The 12,061-nt window shown below is 45.9% G+C and overlaps 1 protein-coding gene across 1 annotated transcript in view; it reads right to left on the bottom strand.

Moving 5' to 3' along the window:
* SFMBT2 (Scm like with four mbt domains 2) overlaps positions 1-12,061 on the bottom strand; it is a 187,389-nt gene that overhangs the window by 6,548 nt on the left and 168,780 nt on the right. The window contains exons 16-19 of the mRNA XM_065871843.1: positions 7,271-7,446; positions 5,045-5,211; positions 4,441-4,704; positions 3,556-3,684 (exon numbers count right to left, since the gene is read on the bottom strand). Of these exons, the coding sequence (XP_065727915.1) occupies positions 3,556-3,684; positions 4,441-4,704; positions 5,045-5,211; positions 7,271-7,446 (736 nt within the window). The remainder of the gene's footprint in view (positions 1-3,555; positions 3,685-4,440; positions 4,705-5,044; positions 5,212-7,270; positions 7,447-12,061) is intronic.

Genomic DNA, 12,061 nt, shown 5'->3' on the forward strand with positions numbered 1-12,061 from the left:
GTGAGAAATAATGCACTAAATTCCAGCTACTGGAGTGAAGTCACGCAAGTCACCACTGTAAGGAGTGAAAAACTGAGGGGGCGGGGGGACCCCCCCCTTATAATCCCTCTCATCGTAGCTTTTGTTTTGGTTCCAAAGAAGTTATTTTTTTCATTGATCATGTAGTTACAGACCTCACAGTTGATTTAATTTTTAGAAATATGCTCCCATATAATTCAGAATGGCTGGCAAATCACTTGTTCTGTTAAATACAGAATTACCATAAATGGACTACTCATTTTTAAGAAATGAAATAAGATAAAATACAGAACTTATACTTAGTACATGGGAAAATCACACTTATTTTGATACAGAGGTCAGTTTAGGAGTTGGTGGTTCCTTAGAGGGGATATTCAGGGCTTACAGAAGTAGAAAGAGGAGGGAATTAGTCTAAATGTGGATTACACCTGAAGCATCCTGGAATTTCTTCATTAAAAGTAAACCACTAGGGCTTCCCTGGTGGCGCAGTGGTTGAGAGTCCGCCTGCCGATGCAGGGGACACAGGTTCGTGCCCCAGCCCGGGAAGATCCCACATGCCGCAGAGCAGCTGGGCCCGTGAGCCGTGGCCGCTGAGCCTGCGCTCCGCAACGGAAGAGGCCACAGCAGTGAGAGGCCTGTGCACCGTGAAAAAAAAAAAAAAATAAACCACTAATTTGGGTAGTTTGCTTATTGCATGGCTCTGATTCACAAAAGGTGAATGAATAGGCGAAATTTTATTTAAGGCTTTCCTGCTTTTTATAGACGTGTGGAGTTTCCCTGTATAATGTACATATTTGCAACATGAAATTATAGAGTATAGATTTTTTAAGCAGTTACTATAACATTTCAGAGTTAAAAAGCATATATTCTGGTAATGGGAAGTTTATAATTTTTGTAAATGCTCCATGATTACGGTAGTCTCTGAATTTATGACTCAGAATCCAGGGAATGAAGGCACGTAGCTGTGACTTCACGTGCTGTGATTTCTCTCACATGCTGGTGGATAAACCCCCAGCTCCTCCTCATTCATCTAAAAACTCATATGACGCCTGGAGTGACCCACTGGAGGCCCCATCAAACCAGAGCTGTGGTGTTTGGCCTCAAAGGTGATAGAACAAATTAGTAATTAAAGGTCTGGTTGAACAAAATACACGCTCAGGTGCCCACGGACTTCAGGTAGCCCCGTCGGGAACAGCCTTTTACTGTGACAGATGAAACGGTCTAACATAGAACTTTAAATAGAAATAAGGCTATAATCAATTAAATTCTACCTATTTTTCTCTCTTATGAGAGAAATAAGTAGGTATGTAAGGCCAAGCTTTTAGGTGATGTGAGCAGATGTCCCTCGTTGATCCTAGAAGTGGCCGAGTGTCGGGAATGTTTCCTTCTTAGATGCCTTGGCTTGGGAAGGCACGAAACTTCCCGAGATGTTGTTATAAACAGGAATTAAAATCCAATTAAGGATGATTCAGTATAAGTAGTATTTTAGCCTTTTTCACAAATCAGCTTTGTCTTCACCTTCTTGCTTATTACCAGATATTTATGAAAGGAATCAACACTGAGCTTGTCTGCCCCTCACAGCAAAAACAGCCTCTGTTCTTTGTCCCACGAGAGGCCCAACTGGAAAACATTTGTCAGTTCAAAGTGGCATGTGAGTCTCAAAACAAGCCCTTGGACTAACACAGACCGATACCTTCTGTATCTGCCGCGTGGATATTGCAAGGTATGTACCGGACACTCAGTGGGCGCAGAATGAATGAACATAGGACCGGCTGGAACACGTGTTAAATCTGTGTCACCAGCACTCATCCCGTATACAAATGCGACGCTGTTTTCGACGTGCTGCTAGTAATAAATACCAGACCGGAAAAATGCTGCATCGGGCCATATGCTTTAAGCAGGATTTCAACCTTCTGCTTCGTTCTTGTTTTCAAGACCGAGATGCAGTTTCTCAACAAGCCCCAAATCATGTGAGTCCTCACGTTTCTCACAATTCTTTCTTTCCTGTTTGTGTGTTTAAATGAAGGGACATGCTCATTACCACGTTCTTTAAGGACAAGGAACCTTTTTCTTTTTGTCTGCTTTTAACTGTCGCCCAGAGAGGAAGTGCAGCTTGTCAGACAGCGAGGAGGTGGCCTGGCCTTCCAGCCACCATTCACTCGTTCGGTGCACTTACTGGGTGTCTACAGAAGACGCTAATGGTCCATAGTGGAAACCTTGGGAACACTGAGAACTCCCCTTTCCTGGGAGGAGCTGGGAACCACATTAATTTGCTTTTTACAATTCATTACTGCATTTTGGTGGCCTTGGGAGAAAATCTGAAAAGTTCACTGGGTACAGGGGAAATCAGAGGCCTTTCTTGTTTTCTTGATGATTTAATGCTTGAATTACTCTCTTTCTAGACTATTGGTTTGTATCATCTAAAAAAAGCTAGATGGACATGTATTTAATTTATGACATGGAAAACAGTACTTTAGTGAAAAGCAAGGTTGTGAAAGATACACTGTGAAACAATGCAAGAAATGTCAACAAATTGAGCAAACATGGTAGAGCACGTGACAGGCTTCCACTTGAACCTTCTATGTGAGGCCAGTGAGAAGTGTGCAAGGTGGATTATATTTAGAGTGGGGATTTATTTTCATACTAACTTAAGGGAAAATATAGATTAAAAACCCTCCTTCCTTATGGCATATCATTTCATCTGCTAGATTGAAAACTTTTAAGGTATAAATTATATCAATAGTTCTCCCATTTATCCATAATTTACCGTAGTACCTAACATACCATAGGCTTTAAAATAATTTACAAAGAAAGAAGTGAAGGAAGTAAGAAAACCGTGACAAAAGCAGCATTAAATAAAGCGCAATGGCCCAAGGGCTTCTGCCTCTGGGAAGATCAAGAAGACTTCTCCCTCTTTCTCTCGAGAAGTAAAAGCCCTGAATGTTATAAATAAGACAAACATAAGAAGACTCTGGAAGGTGGAGAAAAGAAGGCAGACCAGCCAGGGACAGTGGGACTCCAGATCTGACACGGTAGCCAGTCCTTTGAGCTTTTGTTTTTTGGCCTCCTATGTCTTTAGTGTTACACAAGCTGGCAGCCCAGAAATGCCAACGGGCACAAACGAAAAGAGGGCCAACGGAAGCCTGTTCTCTCTACTGGAAAGGGGGAGCTGGGGAGACAAAAGCCTTTCAGACGACAACTGCTCCACCACGGGACAACGCGCACCCCACCCGCCAGCCAAGGCAGAGCTGGGAGCCCTGACCTCCAGCCAGGCCAGGCTGCATAAGACCTAGCCCTCACCAAGGGGCATCCGAGGACCCCTAGTAGAGGCCGGAGCTGCGGTCTCCACTGCACGGCAAAGAGACCCCACGGAGCTGCAGGTGGGACCGCACGTGGAGCCCGGGTGCCCTGCTCCCCTGCCCCCAGGGACGAGGAAGCCCCCCACCCCCTGCGGAGGCCAAGCCCCAGGAAGCCAGCTGACACAGAAGACCCGGAGGCTCAGAACCAGAAGAACTGCTGTGCAGTGGAACCCCGTACCTGCTCCTGAAATATTTTGGCCAGGGGGGCACAGTCCGTCAGCTTGATGAACCTCACCACGTCTGTCACCGACCACTCCAAGGGGTTGCTCTCCAGGACCAGCCTCTCTTCCTCCTCTTGCTTCACCGCCTGCAGAGGGAAGGGAAGCAGGAGACTGTTTTCTCACCTCCCGGGTGGCGGGACCCTCTCTGAACCCTGAGGGCTGGAGCCGGGCTTTCTGGACCACTCGCGGCCTCCTCACGAGGCACCTGGACAGGTGCAGAGGCGGCCGGTATCCAGGGATGCTCTTAGCAACTCGTCTGGGTTATGACTTTGCTCCAAAGACTTGTGTATCTTTAGAGGTTAAAAAAAAAGGCACAGTGACGGCCGCTGTTGACCCCCAAGTTCAGGAGCTCTGGGGCTGAGCGCGGGATCTCTGGTCGAGGAGGAGACAGGGCAGGAGCTGGTGTAGGCGCGCGAGGCCGCTATGCCCCCATTTACATGTGTGAAGCTGGTGCCAGCGACCTTCCAGCTGATCGTGTAACACGTGGGCTCAGGGGAGACCAGATACCCCGACTACACACTTTATAGCATCACAAGGTCTCCTGAGGAGGGAAAGCCTAGTGTTTAATGAGACCCTGAGGACTTATTCTGTCTGTTCTCCTGATCCCTGTGGTTTTAAAACCTTCCGGAAAAAGAGGTGCTATTACTTCTCCCAGAGCCCCATCCTGAGGTTCACCGTCCTGCTCCGGTGGGGTGTGGAATCACCAAGCTTTCTGCCCCTGATTTAGCAACACAGCCAGAGCAGCTGCTGGTGTTTAACTTAAACAGGGGTCCCCCAAGTGAGGTCCCGTGCTGCCCCACTGGGGGCACCAGACGGGCCAGCTGAAGTGGCCTGAGCTTTACCTCCGCTGCTTCCTGGCTGGAGGCCGGGCCCCTGGGGGCCCCCTCGGCGCTGGGGGTGGCCCGGGCCCTCCGGCCCCTCCGCGTCCTCTCCACGGGCGCCCGGCGCTCGGGCTCCGAGCCGCTTCTCAGGGTCACGGCCCTCCGGGGCCGGGTGGAGGGCACCTCGGCCGAGGATGTGTCCGTCTGGTCATCACGGAGCTCGGAGCCGGTCTCCTCACTCCCGGTGTCATCGTCCAGGGCATCCGCATCCTCCTCTTCACTTTCCTAGGAGGACGGAAGATGCACTGAGGCAGTGGGGAAGGGGGCCTCCGGGAAGGTGGGGGAGGGGGCCCGCAACTCCACCCCAGGTGCCGGTGCCACCCTCCCACTGAGATTTGTCCAAGGAGGCCTCGGAAGATGGATCCCATGGTCCCACCCCGGGTCCCACCTGCAGCCCCTTCCCAGCCGAGACGCTGCAATGTTAAGTCTGCGTTCGACAAATAAGGAGGGGGTTCTGGCAGCTCACGATTCTCACCATTTAGCATCAGACTTCAACCTGGCCTCGGTTGTGAAGCCAGGGCGGCGCTTCCCGATCGAATGTGGGAAGCTTCCGAGCAGAACATACCTCTCCGGAGCCTGCGGCAAAGCCCACGGTAGAGGACCTCCGTTTCTTCTGCACAAAAATGGATTTTCGTCGTTTCCTGCGTCTGGCCGGTTTAGGGTGTCCGCTTTCAGCACTGCTTTCTCCAATCGGGGGCTTAATGATCTTCTTCCTCTTCCCATAATAATAAGCTACAGGGAGAGAGATGATGAGATTACAAACTTCATTAAGAGGTTATACCCATGGGCATGCATGGATGGGGAGGATAGAGACAGGAGTAAGGCAGAGGGAGGAGAGAAGGAAAACTAAAAGGAGAGGGAGGGGGAAAGTGAGAGAGAGATCATTCCTTCATTTGAGACCATCAAAACTTCACATCCCGGGGCTTCCCTGGTGGCGCAGTGGTTGAGAGTCTGCCTGCCGATGCGGGGGACGCGGGTTCGTGCCCCGGTCCGGGAGGATCCCACATGCCGCGGAGCGGCTGTGCCTGTGAGCCACGGCCGCTGGGCCTGCGCGTCCGGAGCCTGTGCTCCGCGACGGGAGAGGCCACAACAGTGAGAGGCCCGCATAGCGCCAAAAAAACCCCAAAAAACTTCACATCCCATTTACACCTCAGGAAACAGTTCTGAGAAAACAGCTCCACAGGGGGGAAACCTGTCCCCAGTGCCCTCATGTTTACAAGCTGTTACGGACAGAACAGTGTCACCTGCCGCCTTCACAACCCCTCACAAATTCAAATGTAGAAGCCCTAACCCCCAATGTGACTGCATCTGGAGGTGGGCCTTTAGGGAGGTGATTACAGTTAATGAGGTCATAAGGGTGAGGCCCTGACCCAACAGGACCGATATCCTGACAAGACGAGGAAGAGACACCAGGGATGCACAGAGGGAGGACCCTGTGGGGACACAGCGAGGAGGCGGCCGACTGCAAGGCAAGGAGAGAGGCCCCAGGAGAAACCAGCCCTGCTGACACCTCGATCTGGACTTGCAGCCTCCAAAACTGGGAGGAATGAATGTCTGTTGTTTAAGCCCCACAGTCTGTGGGACTTTGCTGTGGCGGCCAGAGCAGACTGAGACAGAAGGTGAGCCAAACAAGCTTAGAGTTGTTTCAGGAGTTTCTCTCTGCTCCCCTTCCCTGCCCCAAACGCTGCACACAGTGGTGGCAACCGCTGCCACCGGAGATGCTCCGACAGCTGCCCCCGAGTCTGAAGCTTGAAGAATGAACAAACACAGTGAACACCTACTGGAGGGCCCTGGTCACGAAGGATTTCCCCATCCCTCGACCTGACCGAGACCAACCGGCAAACACACAGCCCAAATTAATGGGGCACCTTCTGTCTTTTCAAACAGTGTTCCTTCCCTACTACGTAACTATACACTTTATTCTTTTCTCTCAGTGGAGACTTTCATTACTTCTGAATTCAATAACAGAGTTATACGTCTGTATTACCTCCTAGAGCAATAGTTAGAAAATTATTTACCAACTTTCAATAATGATTGATATATTTTATCGTTTGAATGTATAATCAACTAACTAAAACCTATTATGGGTCCAGTTTTCAATTATGATCAACACTGAGATGCTTCCTCATTAGCCAAAGCCTCAACTGTTCCATATGGAACTCCCATTATTCCAGAAAAGAACCAGATGCACCAAAGGAAACTTTATCTGTGGCTGGAGGCATACAAAGGAAAATACCAAATGCATGGCTCCTGGATGACGGCGGCTGTTTCCCACCCTGCGGTGAAGCACGTGTCCACACATCCCCACACCACAGTACCTGAGAGGAAAGTCACTCAGCCTCCACACCTCAAATTCCTTATACGCAAAATGACCGACTAGTGTAGGTTTCTTTCAGGACTAAAGCTGTCTACTTCCAGTACCTTCCACTTGAATTTGGTCCGTAAAGACGGCACTTATAAAACTGTCAAGAAACGCCATGGGGTTCTTGGGTGTGAACAAACACTTATCCATTAGTGTCTGACACCTAGAGAGAACCACAAAGCAGCTCATCCTGGAGTGTGGTCGCAGCAGAGCTGGAGACATCCCCATCCCTTCCTTATTCTAGGAGAGAAACAAGTATCTACTAAGTAAACCTTAAAGAATTCTCCCGTAGCAATTCCTAGGAAAAACTATGCAAAAGGTGTTGAAACAAAAACAAACAAATAAACAAACAAACAAAAAAACAGCCCACCAACTACATGGTCTGCGGGTAGGCCCACAGACCAACGTTCCTTTCAGATTTGCACTTACTGTATTTGGTTTTGGTGTGAATGGAGCAGTTCTCCGGGCAGTTTTCAGAAACCAGCACAGGACTGAACAAATTTGGACAGCATTCGAGCTTGGCACAAACACGGCGGCAGAAATCCGCTACTTGGTCAGATGTTCGGACGATCTTGGCCACGGCCCTGTATGTTTTGCCTCTATACCTAGAAACAAAGAAGAAAAAGTGATGGAGAGACCACACACTTACTCAGATCTATTTTGTACAGTGGATTCCAAAGCGGCCCATTCACTTTCTAAAAACAAAGCAGGTTGTGTGTGGTTTCTCTGTCATTTGTTTTCGTTGTTCCTTATGAGTTCAGAAAAATATTTTTAAGAAATGCCCAGTGCCATGGGCAATGTATGTGGTGACCAGGCTAAAACAGGATTCCAAAATAAAGATTCCCAGTTGGCATATTCTCACCGGGGTCTACGTAATTGAACACCCCTCCAGGATGCTTCTGGAATCTAGATAGTGTCACTCGTTGCTCATGACCTTTGAGAAATAAAACCTTTCTCCTCCCCAAGAAAAACCACATGAAGTCACCAACGAAAAACTAGAGACCAGATCTTCTGGAAATCAGGTTGGATGGACTCCTGTTTTAAAAATAAGTACTACAGCCCTCATCCAAATGCCTATTTAATAATGATGTAAACCATGCTGGCTGAAAAGGTGAGCTCTTCGAAATAGTTTGAGTCACCTTTCAATACAGTTTTTAAAACTATCGTTGGTATAAAATAATGATAAACTTCTCAGTTGGCAACAGATCATATGTCTTTATTTACTTCGCATCTCATTAAACTTAAGAGTCCACTGAAATGAGAATACATCAAAATAGCTGGGCCTATTAAACTATGTCCTTGATGTGCACCCTAATTTTCAAGTTGAAATCCTGAACGATAATTTATTTTCCAGGAAAACTGCACGTAGTGGGAGCTCTGGCTGAGAGCGCTTGTGTTAATTTTTGGAAAACGACGCAAAATCGAGAGAGAAAGAACCACCAGGGAAGGCTGACCTTGTCAGTTGCCCCACCAGCCGTGTCAACCTGCTCCTTTACACAGTTGTACGCAGATCTTCCTTGACTTCCGATGGGGGTTACATCCCAATAAACCCACCTTATGTTGAAAATATCGTAAGTCGGAAATGCATGTAATGCACCCAACCTACCGAACGTCAGAGCTTCGCCTGGCCTACCTTATTAACCTATGGCTGGGCACCATCATCCAACACAAAGCTTATATCATAATAAAGTGCTGACTATCTCGTGTAATTTACTGAATAGAGGAAGTGAAAAACAGAATGGCTGTCTGGGTCCAGAAGGGTTGTTAAGAGTACCTGCTGTCCACCCTCCTGACTGCAGGGCTGACTGGGAGCACACTTTGAAACAGTACAGGAAGGCAGCAACGATGGAGGGACCAGGAAGGATTGCCTCCCTGCTGTGAATGTGGGGACCCACTCAGAGTCTCAGAGTGCACACAAAGACTATTTTAAGAGGAAGATGTTTACGATTCAACAGATGCAGAAAGCAGCTTTCTTGGAGTTTCCATTATCTGACTAAAGGCAGAAATTTCTGAGCAATGAGGATCGCCATAAATCCCCTTTGGGGGTCGCTTCTCATCCTAGGGATAAACCTACCATAAATCCCCTCTTGGAGTTTCATGGCCTTGAAGAAGACAGAAAGGCCACTCCTGCCTGCATAAACAAACTATTCCAAACTTTCTTATCTCCCAGTTTTTCTCCTAAAAACCCACTTGTCTTTTCCAAAGAAACCTATTTGTTCTTCCCCAGAGGCCTTTTCTCCCCACTCCCTTCCCCCCAACTAAGTTAGGGATGACTTAGGTATAAACTCCAAACCCTAACTGTCCCTTTGAGTTATACATCATAGAGCACTTCTGTGTGTACATCTATTGCACCAGGAAAGAAATGGTCTTTTTTTTTTTTTTTTTTTGCTGTCTTTTGTCAATTTAGTTTGCAGGCTCCCAGGTACTGAACCTGAGAGGGTAGATGAAGGGGTTTTCCCCCTGACATCAATAAGGAAGTGTGGGTAGCCTTCCAATAATTTCCTATCAGCCCAAGTAGGGATTTATGTCCGCATGTGAGTGCACGTGGCAGGGTGGAGACAGACAGATGAAGATGGACAAACAAGAGTTCTGGGGAAAACGGTCTCTTCTCTTTCAGTTAAAGAGTTGAGAAAAATCAAAATGGATGTTGAGTCAAAAAGAAATACAAAGTGAAAACACCAACACTGATCCAAGCAGAATGACTTCAATTTGGCCTAAGTTCTATCATTCATCTTTCAAAATGACCCATAGCAGGACCTTTTTAAAAAATCTGGTGATGCAAGATTTACTTGTGACAGGACTATGATGACAGTGGAGAATAAGGCTCCTGTCTGTCAAGGTGAATTCACATCCTCAAATATTTAAGGAAGAATTAAAAGGGGAAAAAAAGATGGTAACTGCAGAAATAAGGATGCGCGGCACACAGTGAGAAAAATCGCTCTTCTCATTAGCAATAAATAGTAAGAGATGGCCCCGACTTCCTTCAAAACAAAGATTTTACTTCACTGGTCACAGATTCTTAATCTACAACTAGGGTCAGTGCAACACTAGTTTTCAGTCTTAAGGTACTCACCCTCAGAAATTTCTCGCTTCCTTCTTGATTCCTGTATTTCAAGTCATGGGAACTCTGTGTGATAACTGGGGTGGGCGTTTATTTTATGAAAGACAACCTCTAATTCAGAACATCCTAAACTGGTCTGTGTGTGACCCAGAAATGCCACGCCCATAACCTGATGAATTTATTACACGCTGAAATTCAGTCTTCTCTTCAGAAACGGGTTCACCCTCTTGCTTAACGTAATGTTTACAGCATACATTTTCACGAGAGCAAATTTCACAAATCTGAGCAAAGTAAAAATTAACATATGAACCAACAAAATCTTTCTTCAGTGAAAAGTCTCTCAGTTTGGGAATCCTTTTTCACATAAATCTCCTTGATAGTCAAATATTACATCTTACTGTTCATAAGGCATGGGCATGAATAAATGCCCCCCAAAAGGTAAAATAAATGAAAACACACACAAAATTGTCATTGCTTATGAAAAAAGAAACCAAAATATCATTTCCATAGAGCTGAACGTGACTCACCTAAAAGTAAAGATTTGACTTTATCTCGTTGCTTCTGCCTAAGTGATAATGAAATCTAGTTCACTCAAAATTACATCAGGATATTTCCACTTTAAATATTCTGCATTTACCTCTACTTGGCTTTTATAAAGGTTGTCACAAAAGCCATTCAAACAAGAGTCAACAATTTTTCCCCCTCAGGAAGATTCTATGACATGTTGGGAAACACATGTAAATGTCTCTAAAAGCATAGGACTGGATTTTTTTTTAATCCCCTTAAGGTATAGCCAGGTATAGCCTAAATTCCTCCTCCCCAAATTCTAAATAATGTAGGTCAATTTAGTAACTTCAATCCATCGGAAAGAAACAATGTTCTCTTCCAGAGCTGCTGAAGTGAACTACACTAGCATCCCCTTTTCCTTTAGCACAAGCTATTCCTGGTTCTGCCTTGCAGTCCATGTTGAAGACTCATCATATGATAGGCTTCTTACACACTGTTCAAACATTTCGATAATTTGTTCTAGCATAAAAGGTATGGTTGTTGGCTAAACAGGCAAAATCATTGGGGCCAACTGTAAATGACAGTGTTCGTTTTTCGTCTATTTACAGATCAACCCTTGTCAATGTCACCCCTATCCTCTCAACTAAATGGGTCTTTTCAGAAGAGGAAAAAACCAATCAGAACTCCCAGATGCTAAGTGACAGCGTTCCTAAAGCTCTACAGAGAAGAATCTCATGGCCTTTCTTACTGAGAACACTCTCTGTGGTTTTATAATTCAAGGACCACAACCAAGACAACTGAATGCCTTAAATGCATGTCTCCGCCCTCACTGAGTTAATTTATTCACGAAAGAAAGCATCTTAGCCTTTCAGCAAAATGGGAAGAAGTCAACTCTCTCTCCTCCCTTTTGCACCAATGAAAACATCAAAGTTATCAAGATCTAAAACGTTGTCATTTTACATCAGAAGGAAAGAGGTGACTCAACATGTAGTATTATAAGAGATATTCCCGCTGACTGTAAATCTGTCATTGTTAGCAGCTGCTTTAAGATGCTACTGTGATCCAGACACTTGAAATCCAGTTCAGACACACATTTTCTCATTATAAGTTGCTGTGTAAGATTCTGCTAAGGAAGGCGCTGTCATGTTTGATATGATAGGTAATACGTTGCCTTTACGATACAGCAGGGCTGGGTCGTGCTGTGTCTGTTTTGATTGTATCAGGCTGGTTTCATAAAAGCTCTGATCAACTTGGCAATGGGAAAATGAGTGACAACAGTGCAAAATGAACTCTCCCTGTCACTCTGGGAATCCGGAGTGAGTTTCTGGCTAGCTTAGGGAGCAGGGGAGATTTTAATGGAATTTAAGGTCGTTGTACTTTTACTATTTCCATATCCTTGGGTGTATTTTGGATGTACTGAATTTTACAGAAACATTTTAAAACAAGACGTAAGAAGGGTTTCTCTCTATAAATACTTGCCCGGGTTTCCTGCCACCACTACCAGTATGAATCGACGTTATAACAAAGTATTCTACTGTGTCTGATGACCTCCAGCTTATATAAAGTAGAAAAATACAGAATGTTAGATTGGAAAAATAACATGTTTTATTTTTTTCTGGGCTACAGGTGAAGCTCAATTAAATATTTCTTGG

The sequence above is a fragment of the Phocoena phocoena genome, chromosome 2 (assembly GCF_963924675.1).
Source record: "Phocoena phocoena chromosome 2, mPhoPho1.1, whole genome shotgun sequence".
Lineage (NCBI taxonomy): Eukaryota > Metazoa > Chordata > Mammalia > Artiodactyla > Phocoenidae > Phocoena > Phocoena phocoena.